This window comes from Pituophis catenifer, unplaced genomic scaffold, assembly GCF_029215685.1.
Source record: "Pituophis catenifer annectens isolate HBS135680 unplaced genomic scaffold, rPitCat1.0.hap2 SCAF_6, whole genome shotgun sequence".
NCBI lineage: Eukaryota > Metazoa > Chordata > Lepidosauria > Squamata > Colubridae > Pituophis > Pituophis catenifer.
Genome location: NW_027256886.1, coordinates 45,926,461 through 45,945,006, shown reverse-complemented (window position 1 = coordinate 45,945,006; position 18,546 = coordinate 45,926,461). Strand labels below are relative to the sequence as shown.

Genomic DNA, 18,546 nt, shown 5'->3' with positions numbered 1-18,546 from the left:
TAATGGATGGAAATTAATCAAGAAGAGAAGCAACATAGATCTCAGGACAACTTTCCTGACAGTGAGAACAATTAACCAGTGGAATTGCTTGCCTTCAGAAGTTGTGGTGCTCTATCACAGGAGGTTTTAAGAAGAGATTAGACAACCATTTCTTTTAAATGGTATAGTGTTTCCTGCTTGAGTAGGAGGTTGGACTAGAAGACTTCCAACTCTCTTCCAACTCTGTTATTCTGTATTCTGCTATAATTCTCTTTATTTATTTCCCTCCACCCACCCCTAATTTATCAAATCTGTCTTTTTTTCATTCTTGACCATGATCGGGATTATAACACAGATTAATTTAGTTTCATTTTATTTCCATGTGTGTTTTAGGTGATCCAGGAGAGAGAGGACCCCGAGGTCTTACAGGTATATATAACAATATCAAAGATTTTGAAACTGCCACGTGAATATTTATATTTATCCAAACATAACCATTCGGATTTATCAAAGAATTTGCATGAAGATTGTTGGGCTTTAGGCACTCCACTTACTTGATGAAATGCAACAATCTGCTGCTTCCAGTGAGAGGGCTAAAAATTGCTGTACATGCATGTTTGGGTGGAAAAGGAAATGCTTATAAATGTGTAGATAAATAGGAGTGTGAAGAGTGTGGGCACAAATGTGTGTGGAGGAAGATGCATATCTGCATATGTTTACCTAGCTGCGTTCATTATGTATATCACTCAAAATATATCACTCAAAGCCCTGAGTCCGTTTGAGGTTATCTTTGTGTGTGTTTTTCATTTCCAGGTGAACCAGGATCCAGAGGACTGCCTGGGCCAATAGGTGAAACAGGATCTAAAGGATCAGCAGGTGAGAGGCAATATTCCATAATGACACTTCTAGAAAATCTATTTCAAAGTAATTACTTAGCCTTTAGGACTCTTGAAACCTACATCCCAGAATTAAAGGTACTTTGATAGGGAAAATTTAAGACTCATTAAAAGAAAGCAGGAATGAATTTAAAAACAGAGTTCTATGTAAATATTCTTTGCCGTTTAGGTGTGTCAGTGGTATATAATCTGTGTGTACAATACATGCAAATATGCAAAACTTTAGATCAATTTGAGTCCTGAGCTCATGTAATGTAGTGATGAGTGGAAAGAAATGAATATATAATAAATATATAATCTTTGTTACCTTTTTGCTACTCCCAAGATTATATTAGTTGTACCGGTAGTAGTGAGACGCAAGGCTGTATTATAGTTTTGTAAAAGTTCAGCCAAGAGAGTGTGTGAAAGTTCAGACTAAACAATTTTATTACATTAAAAAGAAAAACAGTATGGTATGAATTAATGACACGTATTGAACCCAGTGAGTATTTTAGCAGTATCTGAAAGGCTTTTATATTTCTGTAGGTCCACCTGGCCCAGATGGACATCAAGGTCCCAGAGGTAAATAACTATTATATTTCCACTAACAAAAGAAAAGAACATCATAAGCATAGCTTTTTAATTGTGAAACTCAATTTTAATAGCTTTTATTGCCATCTTTTACATATTCACTACATGTCACAGCATCAAATATTTCAAATCAAATCTATCATTTAATTATCCTGGGACAAAAGAGATATACATACTTTCATTACCTCCCTTTTTGTCATTTTGTCCTATCCCCACATCCAACCCCACCTGCAACCTATGGTAATAATCAGGGGTGGGTTCTACTTACCTTTACTACCGGGGCCGCATGGGCAGAAGCATTTTGATGACGTCAGGGTCGGTGAGCGAAGCCTCCCGTTGGTTTTACTACCAATTCTATAGAACCGGTGCGAACCAGGGGCAACCCACCACTGGTAATAGTACATCTCAAGTCGGGTGATTATATACACTGCTCAAAAAAATAAAGGGAACACAAGCAGAAGATCCGAGATCTGAATGAATGAAATAGCCTTATTAAATACTTTGTTCATTACATACAGTAGTTTTGTGTTCCCTTTAGTTGTTTGAGCACTGTATAAACTACTGTATGTAAAGAACAAAGTATTTAATAAGGCTATTTCATTCATTCAGATCTTGGATGTCTTCTGCTTGTGTTCCCTTTATTTTTTTGAGCAGTATATATAATCTCAGATTATATTAGAGTAGTCTTTAGTTGTAATCAGTTCCATTTTTATGAAAGGTCATATTTTTCAAGAAGAATACTAATATTAATATCTTGATTAACTTGTAGGGGAACAAGGACTTATGGGTATTCCAGGTCCACGAGGACCACCGGGGCCTGCTGGAGATGCTGGACAACCAGGTAATACAAAATGGATCAAGAATATTTTCAGCAAAGGAAATTTATTTTTTTATCTGGAGGCTATATAATATGTTCTAGAGTAAGAGTCAGACGGGTTTGGGCAAACACTGTGAGAATGTTAAAAATGGTATATATTTATTCAATTTGTATTATTAATACAAACAAGTGACTCTGGGCAGTATAAATGTTGAAAATGAAAAAAAAACCTGTTAAAATATGGTTGTGATTTGCTTATGGAATAGCTGTGTGAGTTGTTACCATGTGTATAAGTCCATGCCCGATGATGGAAGAATGCCATTGTAGTTCCTTTTTCTAAAAGGAATCATAACAAGAATAACCCATTCAATTGTTTCTTGTGGCTGGGAAGGACTCTGATTGAAGAGGTGCAAGAGATGACAGTGAGAAACGTTTGAGTATGCAACATCAAAAATAAATGGGTGATGAATTAATGTAGATTGAATATAGAAGGGGTGAACAGCATCAAAGAGGTACCTAGACCTCTTTTTCAGTCATATACAGAGGATCAAAGTGCAAAACAAATTAATGAAAGGGGAATGAAAGGACTGAGAAGATGAGGAAGATCAAGAAATCATGATTGGTTGGATGAGTTCCCAAAAAGAGATGGATGAATTTGGGGACTTCTCCTTCCCAAGGAAAGTTTCTTCAGGTTTAGACACTGATTAAGCTTAGCCAAAGAAAAATCTAGTCTCTAGAGTTTCTGGAAGGCCATATCTTATAAATGCTGAAAAGCTGATTGTCTTGATATTGGAAGGGAGGTAAAAGATCCCATTGAATCAAGTGGAAAAGAATTCACTCCTTCAACAAAGATTTCTGTTGTTAAACTTAAACGTTCACAATCAAAGTTTTTTGATTATTATTTCTGTATCTACTAATTTGCATTCCTGTGAACTTCATACAATGCCACTGTTTCCTTAGGTCTCACAGGACCACAAGGCCCACCAGGTAAGATACCGGGAGGAAACAAATGCTTAATGAATAAATATGTAGATTAAAATGTTGATCTTGATGGGGAAGTAACAAACAATTAATTGGCAGAATTCCTTCACTGAACCAAACCATAATTTGTTTAACTACAGTTTATTGATTAAATCACACATATAATCCATAAACATAATATTTCTTTATGAACTCAAGTTAATGCTGGAGACCAATAATGTAATGAGAAATGGGATAGTTCTGGTTTAATTTGAACAGATTATTTATTTATTTAAACTGGAACAGAAATGGCTTTTTCTTCAAAGTAATTTCTGAGATGGTAGCAATGGAATTTTGCATTCCAATTTTATATCTGTTTGCTTAGATATAAGCCACATTTAGTGCGGCAGAGCTATTCCTAGAAAGGAAACATTTACTTCCATTGGATGCATAATATGTGCATTAGTCATGTTCAACATAGCAGATGAAGAAACAACACAAAATAATGTCACCATGTCTATCTCTGATTTTGGAAATCCCTGAAATGAATGGACATGGATATGCTGGGTTTACTACAAAATTTGAAAAGAAAGCAATTGAATGACATGGTTTTTTGCTGCCAAATGATGAATTCCAAATTGATAAAAAACAGATTATATTCATCCATATTGGAGGTCCATGGGGATCTTACAGATACAAACAAAAAACAAAGAAGCAGAATCTTCATAGCATTGAAATGCTACAGTATACCAATTAAACAATAGTATAGAACAGTGATGGTTAACTTTTTTGGCACTGAGTGCCGACACTGGAGCGCACATGCCGGTGCGCTGGAATCTGGAAGAGAGCAGTTAGCCAGTGCGCATGTGTGCGGACCAGCTGGCTGGCGCACATGTGCATGACGGAACCCAGAAAAGCAGCTGGTGACAATGCACATGCCCACAGAGAGGGCTCTGCATGCCACCTCTGGCACGCGTGCCATAGGCTCACCATCACGGGAATATTATTCATTCCATATGGTTATTCCACAGGTCTGACAGGAACTGCAGGCCGACCTGGTCCTAAAGGTAAGTGTTTCAATATTAGCTATGTCTTTTCTCGCATCATCAGGACAGAGCAGATTATCATGATACGCCAGAGCAGCAGCCTAAATTCTTCCCTGTACTCCAGAGGCATATGTAGCTGCATTACTGGGTTGCAAAATAGTTGAGACATTGATTTCTTTGGTGTATTTCTCTATTCTAAAAATGTGCGCATAAATATATCTGTGCATAAAATCCCAATATATGCAAAAATATAAAAATTTAAGAATACACAAAGGTGTAGATATTTGGATGTGATTTTTATTAAATTGATATAGAAACTGAACATGAGGAAGTGAGAAAATGACCATGTAAAGATTCATTCATCCTCAAGAGAAACAGATTGCATTAATGCCATATTTCTCTCCCCAATCGCAGTGTTATAATAATATTTTAAACAAATGTATATTCCTCAGTTCAATCATCTGTTATTTAAAATCCATGTAATATCTCTTCTTGTTTCTATAGGTGAACCCGGAGCACCTGGCCAAGTCACCAGTTCAGGTAATGCTGCAGAAGGAACGGTCATTTCTGCTCAATAGTTTTCTTATTCCATGGCAATCTTTCTGCATGAAATTATGTGTAATTTTTAAAACTGTTTCAGATGGTGGAGCAACGGTTGCACTTCCTGGCCCACCAGGTCCACCAGGGGCTGTAGGACCTCCTGGCCCACCTGGTGTCCCAGGTGGGTGTTTCCTTTCATTCTTGACTAGTTTCTCTTGATTATTTCTGTTGTCTCAGTGCTGGATCAGTACACCAGTGTTGAAAAATTGTGATTAGCTTTAATAATACAGTTTGACCAGTGGTGGGATTCAATTTTTTTAACAACCGGTTCTGTGGGCGTGGCTTATTTGGGTGGGTGTGGCTTGGTGGTCATGTGACCAGGTGGGAATGGCTAGCTGATCATGTGACCAGGTGGCCGTGGCTATGTGTATAGGGACTACTCAGAGGGCTGAAAAAAGTCATTTCTGACTGGTCCTCGCACTTATGACCATCCTCACATTTATGCCCGTTGCAGCATTCTTAACAACCATGTCACTCATTTCACAACTGCTTGTCTTCACCATGGTGACAAGATAGGGTGAAAAACGTAAAATGTGAGGACATTCGTAAGTGCAAGGACTGGTCAAAAGTGTGAGGATCAGTCAAAAATAACTTTTACAGCCCTCTGAGTAGTCCTTATGCACAAAAGGACTACCCAGAGGGCTGAAAAAAGTGATTTCTGACAGGTCCTTGCACTTTTGACCAGTCATTGCACTTATGACTGGTCATCATTTATGCCCGTTGCAGCATTATTAACAACCATGTCACTCATTTCACAACTGCGGTGCTTCATGTGACCGGGTGGCCGTGGCCAGGTGGTCATGTGGCATCGCTTCTTTGCCCTAATGACAGTTTGCTGCAATGGTCATAACTGTGAAAACGGTCATAAGTCAATTTTTCCAGTGCCGTTGTAACTGTTGTAAGTCAAGGATTAACTGTACAAAAGTACAAAAAGCTTCTTTGCTTGCAAAACCTGCCCTAAATACCAATCATTGGATTAGAAATATCTGCAAACTGGAGTTACAAATCAGGGAGGGTGCCAGAGCACCTGAGGAATTAAAATAGTTAAAATGCAATGATAACTATCAGCAGACAAGTGAAACCCTTTAGCAGAGAGGTCATTTAAGCTCTCTAGTATGAAGCAAAGGAGCAAACAAGAGTATCTGTTGCTTGTCAAACCAATTACCAGAACAAATAGACACAGAACTAGTCAGATTTCCAAAGCTGCTTCTTTTCAGGAACAGAGATTAACATTTTTCCTTCCAAACAAAGCTGAATAGGGAAAATTATCTCATCACTAAATAGGATTACACATTACCAAGCACAGAATTAAACTTAACCAAAAACCAGTTTTAGACCAAATGTCAGAAAGGGTATGTAAACTCACGTTTGAATGTCAATCTTTCTAGCTAGCCAATAAGCCTTGCTAAATGTCACTCATCTTGGTTCCTTGTCATTAAAAGCTTCTGCTTTGTTATTCAATTATTTCTTCAAAGTGCTGATCATTGCACCCTGGCTGGAAGAACTCCAACAGGGGAGTATTTCCTCCCAACAGCACTGTAAAAAGCTTAAAACAAACCTTCCCCTTTAAGAAAGTCAAACAAAAAAACCCCCTCCAAGAACCTCCGGAACCAGAAGCGACAGTAAGTCTAGGCATACTGCCGGAGAGGCAGTTTCTGTAAGCAGGGCAATAAAGTTTAGGCTAGGAAACAACACCGAATGTTGTAATTCCTTACAGGATTAACCCTGTAAAGTGGAACAAACCAAAAGGAGATTTCTTCTAACAACCAGTTCTCTAAACTGCTTAACTACTTAACTACTTACCAACTGGTTCTAGAATCCCACCACTGAGTTTTGACTCTGTTAGCCCTGATGAAGTGGACAGAGTCCTTGATGCTGTCAGTGCCACCACAGTGTCAGTTAGATCCTTGTCCCTCGTGGATGGTGAAAGCCTCCAGCACAATGACTAGCAGGTGGGTACAGGCAGTGATTAATACATTATTAGATGAGGGACATTTCCAGATGCTTTCGAAATGGCATAGGTGCATTGAAGCTTTAAGTTATTAAAAATTAGTCCATTCCATTTTTACAAATGATAGTGTCAAAAGTTCTATAGTTGTCCGTGTGAAACAAATTCCTTTACAGTTAAAATCCAATTTTCTCCCTTTATGGAAGAGATACAAAACATTTCTTCACATCATCTTCTTTAAAGATGGAGTTGCTGCAGTGGAACGGTTTCATTCAGACACCTTCCTTTTTCATTACGTGTTAGAAACAAGTATTGTTTTAATAGAAGGAAATGAGAGAAATCACAGATTGTTGTATTGTGATAGCATGTCATGTGAAATTGAAATCTGTAAAAATTTAATTGTGTCTTGCAGACACAATCATTATTTAATAGGCTACTTGGTTTTCCTTTTTGAAGACGAGATACAGTTGCTTCATTTGTAAGAACAGTGGTTCACTTTTGTTTCTTAATTCAGGTCCTGTTGGCCCAGCTGGTCTTCCTGGAGCTCAAGGTATTAATTACATTTTTGAAAATCCAACATTTCTTCCTTTCTTTTCTGTCAAGGTACTCTCATTCTGGTGTTCTTTCTTTTTAGACTGTCTTGATCAATGTGGTTAATATTTCTTTATATTTTATGCCTTTTGTTTCTGTCATGATTTCAACCATGTCCTTTTACTGCCTTAAATTGTCTTATCTGCACTATAGAGTGAATCAATAATGCTCTGAAAGGATTTTTTGTCTAACACTTTAAGCATCTAGCAATAGCAATAGCACTCTCTAATAATTTTACAGAGTCAGCATATTGCCCCCCAAAATCCAGGTCTTCATTTTACTGACTACAGCATGGGTGTCCAAACTTTTAGCTTGCCTGGGTGTCGTGGAGTGAAGAAAAATTCTCTTGGGTCTCATATAAAATATGCAATATAGTTAATGTATACAAATCACATACTGTAATAATGTTTAAAGTTTATGATCTTGTGGGGCCGCATGCAATCCATAGGGTTGGACTCATCAGATCTACAATGTTCTTATTGCCTTTGCTGCCTTTGCTGGCACTTTTTCCTATCATTACTATTAGTTTATGTTAGCAGAGGATGCCACTCATTAAGATCAGTTGTAGAGTGTCTCCATCACATGTCACCACAGTACGAAACATAATTAGAGATGCAAGAGCATGTCCTTCGAGCCCATGGTCTCAGTTTGGAGAAATGTGTTGAGGAAGACTTTCCTAATCGTCCTCTGGTAGATTTTTCTCTCCCCCTCCTCCCCTTCCTCATTTTGTGAAGACCTGTCTTTCTTGCCTGCTGAGCCAACAGATCAACAGCAAAAAGTTGTTTCTTTTGAAATTCTGCTGTATTTCTGTCTTCTCTAAAATTGTAATAGTTTCTTTTAATATATTTTTTATATTTGCTATAAACCACCTTGAGTTATTCTTAAAAGGATGCCAAAGTATAGGCATTTTAGAAATGAAAGTATTGTAATTTTTTAAAAAAAATTTAAAGTTGGGATATTAAATAATGCCATTGCTACATAGCGCATAGAAATCATCTATACTTTTCTGAAATGATTCTCAGGATCATTGAGAATCCCTCTGAGCTCAGATAATAAGGTGGAAACTTGCCAAATCCAAATTACACTTGTGAGGAATACTTTACCCTACTAAGACCCTGCAAAACCCTGCTCTGATAATTAAGAAATGTGGCATTTTTTATATTCTGATGCAGGTCCTCGTGGTGAGAGAGGCATGCAAGGAGAAACCACCATTGTTAAAACCAGTAATCCTGTAGTTGCTCCACTGGAAGGTAAAACATTTTTTTTCTGATAGACACGAATGTTCTAACAGTATTGAGAATAGCAAAGAGATGGATTATACCATAAGGATGTTAATTATGACTCCCCAGATTCTGTAATCATTAAGAATCTGGCATTCTCTTCCCTATTTTTCCTATTCCTCATGAATAACTGCTTCGATTACAAACCAAAACAATTGATAAAACAATTTATTGATGATTTAATGATTGGAAGTATTGCATATCAGTTTAGTGCACTGAATGGATGAACTGACAATATTTTCATATATGTATTACTTCTGGCTGAGATGAAAGTCTGCAGATTCTGAAGAATAAATGTTTCAGGATCAAAGAGAATAAGCTTTATCTGAGATGCTTTTAATTCAGCTTCTCTAACTTGATTTGTTCAACTACAACTCTTATTTTCTTCAGCCAACATGCTGAACATGTTCTTCAGCCAACATGTTCATATTAGCTGGCAATTAGGAAACTGTAGTCATGGTTACAAACTTTAGAGAACAAAGCACATCCTGCCTCTGCCCACCTCCACAGGTTCTGTAGAGGATCATGTTGCCTGCCTGATCAAGACAAATGGTATCATCCGACTATTATAGTACCATTTTGACAAAGCACATGTGGCGGAGGCGCTCCTGGTTTCATTCAAGTTGCCATATCCCCTGAATCTCCATATTGTACTATAAATGACTGGAACTCAATTTGTACTGTTAGTATTTGTACTTCACTGAATGTGCCTGCTGCTCAGGAAGAATAAAAAGTTCACAGCTGTGGCAGTAGGCCAGTACATCTGAGGGCCATTGGATTGGGAAAATCACTTTGATTCTTTTTTTTAATGTGTTTTCATCTCTAAAATGTATCTAATATTTAATTTGTACACTGAAAAATAGTAATTCTACTTGCCTCTTTTTATCTAGCGGTGCCAAATCTTAGAGGCCCTCCAGGACCTCCAGGACCTCCAGGTCCACCGGGATCCCCAGGTATATACTTTCTATACATAATGTTTGAAAATGAAGAGGAATTAGATGGTAAGATAAAGCATGCTTTAAGTCCTCTAATGGAAGCATGCGTCACTAATATCTTAGAGATAAATTCAGTTGCTATTTCTGAGAAAAAACAAACCCCAAACCTAGAAATTTCTAGTTGCCCTAAACTTTATTCCTTAATATTTTGAGTTTATTGTAGGCCTCTTTGTGTGTATGTGTGTAAAATTCTGTTTGGTAGAAGTGATAGTTGAGCTGCTATAATCCCAAAATATCTTTGCAGAAGACAAGGCATAACTGTTACTGTTTTATCTGAATCCAAGGTAATTGGGGTTTTTTTTCATTTAACAGGTGCCTCTGTTGAGGGCCCACCAGGACCCCGTGGCCCACCAGGTAAAAAAATATTTTCACAGAATCAAAACATTCATAATATTTTCAACAACTGTGCTGTCTTCAAAGACAAATTCCAATCATTTCATAATATATCATAAGCACACAATAGATGCTTTCTCTGCTCTAGTTGCACTGGAATCGATTAATGAAGTCTGTGATCAAAAAGTAATGAAGGAAGTATAATGTTAACCCCCAAATCGCAGAGCCAGGTGTGCTTAAATGGGTCATAAACTGATGTAAAACAGTCATATCTCTATTGTGCTTCCTATAAAAATAACTTGAATGCTCTTTCATAGAGATGTATGTAGTAATTAGCACTAATACATTCAAATATTTCTGTTACTTAGGAGAAGGCTTACCAGGTCCACCAGGGAGACCAGGTTCTTTTGTTCCCACATCAGGTAGCTATTTTCATTTGATTTAGAATTTTCTGTTCCATGCTATACCAAATATAATTGCTACAATCCTGGAGCAACTATTGTAAGTGCTTTGATATGAGTAAAACAAGTTTACATTAAGAAGAGAGTCTTCTGATCAATAAAGAAAGCGCAGGATTCTGTGCCTGTATCTATTAATGTGTTTTGGTTGTTGCTGAAGATCATAATGATGCTCTTTTACCACAGAAACTTTCTTTGCTGGCCCACCAGGACCCCCTGGTCCTCCAGGTCCAAGAGGAGATCAAGGTGAGTAATTTGAAATCTGCTTCTTGAGTATAGAAAATGATTAGCATGGGAAAGCTGATGCTGCAAAGTTGCTAAAGCTACAGCAAAATAGAGCTGAGTTTTAGCTTGAAAAACATGAGACCAATCTAAAATCGGGTGGATGGATGGATGGATGGATGGATGGGAGGGAAGGAGGGAGGGAGGGAGGGAAAGAAGGAAGGAAGGAAGGAAGGAAGGAAGGAAGGAAGGAAGGAAGGAAAGAAGGAAGGAAAGAAAGAAAGAAAGAAAGAAAGAAAGAAAGAAAGAAAGAAAGAAAGAAAGAAAGAAAAAATTACAATGATTAGGTCAAGGTTCCAAGTAATGAACTCAACCAATTCAGCACTCCGAGACTTTCAGCTTTCTCAAAGAACTGTTTTATTGAGTACATCATTTTGGCCTGAATCAAAGTAAAACCAATTCTAAATATTTCCCGTGGTTTCAGTATAATTAAAGAAAAGATCATTCCCTCCCTCATGGTCACAGGTCAGATTGTCCAATTAGGTGTCCTGGCATCTCCTTGGCAACTCCCCTCAGTCTCTGAACAGCACTTGTTGAAATGACCTTGTTTCCCACAGGATGATTGGTTGTTGTTATCTGGTCTGACATTCCAGACTTCCCTCTTCCCATACTGTGTGGCAATCTGAGAAACAAAAAGATGGCTGCAGCAGGCCTGAGCCCTTTCAAAAGTTGACAGATAGGAGACGCTCCCTTGAATCTAAGTGTCTCATGTCCAATGAAACAGGACCAGCAATTCTCAATATTCTTTAAATACATTTTTTTGTGATTTATTTCACAAAATAAACACCTAGATGCTAAACTTCAGAAGTTGTTCTGAGGCTATGTTATAGCTTGCAGTGAGGCTGCACCCTATAAAATAATTCAGCCTTCCCCTGTCAGCAAAGATGTTATCCCTTCCTTTCCCTCAGACATGTTTCTTCTCAGGTTATTGGCAGCTACTCAGTTTATTATTACTATTGATAGGCTGGTAGAACCAGATTCTTATCTAGATTTCATGCATAATTATGATTTCATGCATAAATACAGGCATCAGAAAATATGTCTGCTCTGTAAACCACACTGCCTTAAGCAGCATCCATACCAACAAAAAGAATGGAAATTGAAACTGATGAGGAGTATCTGTGCTAATAGCAGTGGCGTTAGCCAAAGAAATCCTGTGAGAGTGCCCTCTGCATAAGCACTGCGAGTCTAATAGAGCTTTTTATTTGCAGGGTTGCCTGGCCCACGAGGATTCAAAGGTAATAAAAATGAGGGGTTTGTTCATTGGATGGCATGAAAAGGCAATAATATAGTCATTGTCCATTTACATGATTGTTCAACTTACTCATAGGTGAACAAGGTCAGCCAGGTCTCCCAGGAGCCTCTGTTCAAGGTGAGTATAAATTACGTTCCTTCCTTATCAGGATGTTACAACACAGTCCTTACATGGCTACTGTACTCAGAATAACAATGAGTCACTTTGACGTAACAGAGCCGATTTCAAGATAAACATTTGGTCAGGTCTAGCATATTTTATATTGGCAAATCTGTGTTGGTAGATGTTGGTGTATAGTCAATAAGGAAATAAGACTGTTCTGTCACCTTTAGGGGTATACCTGGGAGGAGGTACATCTTTCCAAATGTGGGCTTTATTTAAAACATTTAAGGTGTATGACATAATGATACAATGACCTATGTGCCTTTCTTCCCTTAGTCCCAGTTCCCCTTCAGTTCTCTCTGATTCCCTTCCCTTTTTTTAGCAGGTACTGGCATTTCTGTCCAAGGACCACCCGGACGTCCTGGACCACCTGGACCTAAAGGAGACAAAGGTTTGTGCACAGACCACTTTATCAGGGTCTTGAACTCCAAATGGTAGAGAATGGTGCTTCTGGTACTGTGTGGGCATTCTCATTTGAAGTCGACTGTGAAGTTTAAAAAAATAATGTTTAAAATGTTATAAGTAATTTTAGATTCTCAGTTGAGAATCTCATTTGGCTCCTATTTTTCCTCAATAAGGCAATAAAGATTGTTCTATCCTGCTAAACAGTAATAGTGTTATGTAAACAAAGGCTCACCTTTTGGAGTTACATAATGGGCCATTTTATTCTTCCCATTAATTTTTTTTAGGTGATGCAGGTGTACCAGGAGCCCCTGGAATCCCTGGAGGAGGTAAGAAACCCTATTTTATTTAGAATATACACGTTTGCAATTTTGCATAAAAGATTCTGCAAGGGTAAATATAATTGGAGTTTAATTTCTCTGTGAACTTTGTAGGTGAATAACAGCTCCATACATCAGTACCAGGAAATATTATCCTGAAAGTGAACCGCCCTGATTAAGTCATATTCTTAATTTATCTAAATATCAACCCTTGAAAATAGAGGTGGAGCTATTTTAGCACAATAGCTGTAATAAAATTGAAAGGCTCAGTCCAGTGTAGCTTTTGGAAGTTCAGAAACAGCAGCTTGCTGTATAGAAAACTCTTGCCCAGACGTGAAGTAAATAAGCAGTAGAATTAGAGATTCAAATTTATGAGCATATTCTTACTGGCACAGGTGGAAGAAAGGCTGTGTTCTTTCCTCAAATAAATATTGCAAATCAGACCTAGATTTTCTTCATGTAATTGATCAGATTCAGATTAACCAGGAGGAGGGGCAAAGGGCTGGTGCTCTCCATTGGTGTACCGACATATCCAAATCTTTTCCCTGTGAATGTTTTATTTTTGTCTCTTTATTCCATGAGAACTTTAGGTAGGGTAGGTAGGGGGAATTTATTTTATTATTTATTATTAATTTTATTTCCTGCCCATCACATTGTGGGGCTACTGTGGGCAGCTTACAACAGTAGACGTATAATTATAAAACTGTGAATATAACAATAATTTTATAATGAAGCAATAAAAATAATTAAAATACAGCAATGTGAATTAAAAGATGGGTGTGGAGGGAGTAAGATGCATGGAGGAAATCCAGTAAGGAGAACATCAAAAGGTATTATAAGTAAAGGATCTTTTTTTTTACAGCTGGATCGAGAATGTCTCAGGGCCCTCCAGGTCCCCCAGGCCCTCCCGGAGCTCCAGGAATTGGAATTAGCTCAATGCAAGAGATCCAACAATATGTCGCTGAGTACCTACAGAGTGAGTACATACTCTGGTTTTACATGGCTTTCCAGAAGGCTATACATTCTGTACCTGGCAGTTGACAATCTGCCCTACTCTACATAAAGCATTCATAAAAATTTGTTGCTTTCTTCAGAGAAAATCTCCCATATTGAACACCTTGAGTTCAAAGGCAATTTTGACCACTTTCCTAAAGGATAAAAAAAATGGTAGTATACAACCTGAGGGAGAAAGCTTTTCTAAAGTGTGAAGATCAAACCTGAGAATGTCATTCCCTGGCTTCCAACCTCCTGCATGTCTTTAGCCCTGGGTATCCTCTCCTGACTAACTTGTGTACAGTGGGCAGATAGTGTCTGGAAAAAAGGCCCCCAGAAATTGCATATGATATGTATGATATCAGAGGTGGCAATATTATGCACTGTAATGTTTGAAAATGAGGGTGGCAAGAGATTAGATCTAACATGGTCTACTCCTCTGTATTTTGAGAGGAAAACAAAACTAGACAGCCTATTTGCCAAAGATAGAATAGCATATGAATAGCTCCATCCTTTCTTGTTTGCATTTTCTCTTTACAAGGAAAATTTAAGTGGGGAGGGGAGAATAACATTTTAAAAATATGACTTAATCCCTGAAGTCTGAGAGTTGCCATAAAGAATTTTACCCCCTTTATTACCACTTCATTTAATACAAAGCATGAATTGGCTCAAAGCTTTTCACAATTCCCAAGTCACAGACAACACTTCCCACATGTAAGTTTTCAGTTTTCTTTTGACAAGGAAGAAAATAACCAAGTAAACATTGTTTTCAGGTTTCTGTTTTAAAGTGTCATTTCATCATGTTTCCTTTCCTAATTAGCAATTAGATTATACCTCAGCTGCCAAGATTTCAGTGTGAGATATGTATAACTTAAAGTACAGAAACGTTTTCCACAACATGCATCGCACAACAGGGATAATGATCCATTCACTTAATTGGTCTTAATATATGATTCTTCCCAAGTAAGCAAGAAAAATATAAATTGATCTTCCTCTTATTTTGGTATTTTATAGATGTCCATAGAAACTCATTTGGCCCGGTTAGTAGTCAGAGTTGGATGAGTTTAACAATAAAGGGCATCATGTTGAAGAAAGATGAGCTGCACTTATATGCCACATAAACCATAAGTGAAAACAGCATGTTAGGAACTTAGAATCTGGATTCCTAAATGCTCTAGTCAGGTATTTCTTGAATCTGAGGTAGCAGCTAATTATATAAGAATGTTGTAGAAAATTATCTTTATAATTTCCCTAGATTATGCTGATATATTTCCAAGAGAACCTGGAGACCATAGCACTAATCCATCTCTGTAGTGATTTAACTTTGGTTTTTTAACATTTCTTATTAGGTGATAGTATTGGTCGTTACCTGATTGGACCACAAGGCCCACCTGGTCTTCCAGGACCTCCAGGAATCACCATTGGTGGCGAATCTTTGGACTATGGTGAATTGGCCCGTCGTGTTATGAGCTACTTATCCAGTAAGGCCCATATTTTTTAACACTGACTTTCCATTTCTTTAGTTATTCTTCATATTTGCACATGAAAATACAGAACTGATCTGTCTGAAATATATAAATTATTTGGGCATTGCTACCACACTGAAGTTGGGTGGCTTGCTTCTTTTCAATGCCTTTAGTTGAATCCCAACAGTGTCGTTTTTACACAGTGGAAGTTTATCAGGTATAGGAAATAATTTTAATGTGTTGAATAGATTGTGTTACCACACTGATGCACTTCTATCAGATATTTTAGGACCTGTTTTCTCATTATCATCTGCTTTCTTTGTTATATGTTGGAAATAATTGTACTGTGCTTTAGTTTCTTTGTGAATTTACAGTTTCTGTTTTTGAATATTTTTCTTTCTCTAGCTTCAAGTTCCTCATCTTCTCTCTCTTCATTCTCCTCATCACTGTCTTATGAAAATCTTCTTGCCATGCTGCAGAGTAAGTAAATGCTCTAAGGCAGGGTGTCAAACTCAGGGCCTGGAGGCCCATGTGGCCCATGGGGTGCTTAGATCTGGCCCACGGGGCCTCCCTGGAAACAGTGAAGGACTGGGCCGTGGTGTCTCTGCCAGCGAAAATGGAGCACATGGCTCTCCTGAGCTTGTTTTTACTGGCAGAGGGTTGTAGGAAGCTGTTGCAGCCGAAAATGGAGCTCGAGAGCCCGTTTTCTCTGGCAGAGCGCTTGGGCCACCATAGGCACCAGTGACACACCCACTCTGGCCACACCCACTCCATCCCCCGAGGTCAAATACAATTCTGATGTGGCCCTCAATGAAATTGAGTTTGACACCCCTGCTCTAAGGCTAGTAAGTAGTTCATTGGCTTTAAAAAAATAGGAGGAAATGCTTTATTCAGATGAAATTGTCTCTGAATTATTTGGTGCCAGTATCATAAGTTACATCTATTGTAGACTTAGGCATAATTAGAGCTTAAATGAATGGTTCTAAAAGCATAAGAAGACATTGCTGTGTCACAAATACCCAAGTGGATGCATTGGGGAGAGAGAGTGATTTTCCTCTTCCTCTTTTGTTTGTCATTAATCAGTATTTAAAAAATGTTGCCTTTGACAGAGGAGGTAATACATAGTTTACCTTATAAGTAGCTTTGATACCCTAATTGTTCATGATGGATTTTTGTTTTAAAATTATCCAGTTTTGCTCCTGTTACAATTACTGGCAATAAATTCCACAACTATAGATTAACTATAGTTAACAAAAACTATATTGTAGCTAACAAAAATTAACAAGTGCTATTTTTTGCTATTGGTCCTGAATTTCTCTGTATTTCTTTTCAGTAGATCACCACAAATTCTGTGAAAGAGGAAAACAGTTTTTCATGCCATGTTTTATTTTAAATAAGTACATATGTCTCCTTTTAAACTCTGTGGTATTAATTACTGCAGCATGAAATAATCTTCAAATGGATGTTGAGCTTACACAAATAACAGAAGTAGAAGTTAGAGTATTCTCCAAATTGTCAAGGCAGAAAGCAGAAAATACATACAAGTGTTGGATATATGAGAAACAAAATTAAACATACTGTATTTATTAAATTTAAAGGAACATCATGTTTCACATTCCTTTGTTCCATGCTGAAGTACATCAAGCTACCTTATGTATAACTAATTAGTCCTAACTAATAAAACTAGAATCAATGGAGAAAACATTTCTAGAATTTGAAAAATATAAAGTGTGTTAAAAATGACCTGGAAGCTACCCAAAAATATTGCTGGTTTGGGAAAGACTAAAAACTCAGAAAAATAAACATTGCCTTTTTTTTTTTAATCCATTCCTTAGGAGAGGACATTCGATCATATCTTACTGGACCTCGAGGTCCCCCAGGTCCCCCTGGGCCACCTGGACCTGGAGGAGATAGCTTAGCTTTGTCAATGGACTATGATGAGTTGACAAGACGTGTTATCAGCTACATGACAAGTAATGCCTTCTTTTATAACAATCTTTATAAGTAAGCATAGCGATTCCATTGCATAAGTGATTCTCTCAATGACACACCATGAAAGATAAATTGAATGCTCTTTACTGTTCATTGTAATCTCATTAGAAAAGTCGATTGCCAGATACTCTGTAGGAATGTAATCATATCTCAGCCAATTATTGCTGCCCTGTATCTGTTATAGTATCAGTTTCTGTCACTATAATGAAGTTGTCCTAGTGTAGCCAACATTGTGGAAACTATTTTGAGTTAGTTTGCAATATCAAAAAAATAGACAGTGGTCAAAATGTCTTCATGCATATTCCATGTTTCCCATATACAGTATTTGACAGGGATGGGGGATACATATAGGCCATTATGTTTGGATGAGACACTGATGTAATTAATCTGAAAATGTATTCATATATTTTAAGTATCTCTCGTAATTTACTGCTTACAAGAAAAATTGTAGAAAATACATAAAATCATTGATTTTTATTTGCACCAAACCATCCACTTGTAGATAAATTTAATTTGCAGAACTGCTCTGGGAAAAGGGAAAATTGATCATTTGGATTTTTTTTTCAGGAATTAAGAACATGAGACAGTTATTTTTTAATCTGTTTACAAATACCCTACTCCTCCGCCATACATAATCCTTGTTATGTATGAATGCATTAAATCAATTATTTTGGTTACATCTGCATATTCTTCAGTATATGACTGGAATATATTCTTGGAAGCAAAAAACTGAAATGGTGATTGTAACCTTGAGACAAATCTTGGACAGAAATTTGACAAAAAGTTATCAATGACTATAAAAGTTAAAGCAGTATTTAGTTTTAATCATATATAATTAACTACATTTTTAAAAAGAATATAAAGGGTTTTTTTCCTCTTAAAGGGAAATTAGACACAGGTATGGCAAAATAGAAACAAAGTTCTAAGTATGCTTAGAACTTGGTCCTAATTCTCAAAACAGTCAAGGTAGTCAAAGCAGGTTTTAAAGATGATATGGAAAAACAGAACAACAGAGTTGGAAGGGACCTTGGAGGTTTTCTAGTCCAACCCTATACTATTCCAGAAAAGTAACTGTCCAATCTTTTCTTAAAAGCTTCCAATGATGGAGAACCCACAACTTCTGAAAGCAAGCCATTTCATTGTTTAATTGCTCTCACTGTTAGGAAATTTCTGCTTAATTCAAGGTTGCTTCTCTCCTTGA

At 37.3% G+C, this 18,546-nt stretch overlaps 1 protein-coding gene across 1 annotated transcript in view; it reads left to right on the top strand.

Moving 5' to 3' along the window:
- Positions 1 to 18,546, top strand: part of COL17A1 (collagen type XVII alpha 1 chain) — a 65,271-nt gene that overhangs the window by 35,029 nt on the left and 11,696 nt on the right. Inside the window, exons 26-47 of the mRNA XM_070944983.1 lie at positions 373 to 408; positions 793 to 855; positions 1,401 to 1,436; positions 2,215 to 2,286; positions 3,223 to 3,249; positions 4,254 to 4,289; positions 4,773 to 4,808; positions 4,909 to 4,989; positions 7,331 to 7,366; positions 8,580 to 8,657; positions 9,578 to 9,640; positions 9,995 to 10,036; positions 10,384 to 10,437; positions 10,660 to 10,719; positions 11,967 to 11,993; positions 12,086 to 12,127; positions 12,495 to 12,563; positions 12,862 to 12,903; positions 13,757 to 13,870; positions 15,237 to 15,368; positions 15,759 to 15,833; positions 17,189 to 17,326. Of these exons, the coding sequence (XP_070801084.1) occupies positions 373 to 408; positions 793 to 855; positions 1,401 to 1,436; positions 2,215 to 2,286; positions 3,223 to 3,249; positions 4,254 to 4,289; positions 4,773 to 4,808; positions 4,909 to 4,989; positions 7,331 to 7,366; positions 8,580 to 8,657; positions 9,578 to 9,640; positions 9,995 to 10,036; positions 10,384 to 10,437; positions 10,660 to 10,719; positions 11,967 to 11,993; positions 12,086 to 12,127; positions 12,495 to 12,563; positions 12,862 to 12,903; positions 13,757 to 13,870; positions 15,237 to 15,368; positions 15,759 to 15,833; positions 17,189 to 17,326 (1,359 nt within the window). The remainder of the gene's footprint in view (positions 1 to 372; positions 409 to 792; positions 856 to 1,400; positions 1,437 to 2,214; positions 2,287 to 3,222; positions 3,250 to 4,253; positions 4,290 to 4,772; positions 4,809 to 4,908; positions 4,990 to 7,330; positions 7,367 to 8,579; positions 8,658 to 9,577; positions 9,641 to 9,994; positions 10,037 to 10,383; positions 10,438 to 10,659; positions 10,720 to 11,966; positions 11,994 to 12,085; positions 12,128 to 12,494; positions 12,564 to 12,861; positions 12,904 to 13,756; positions 13,871 to 15,236; positions 15,369 to 15,758; positions 15,834 to 17,188; positions 17,327 to 18,546) is intronic.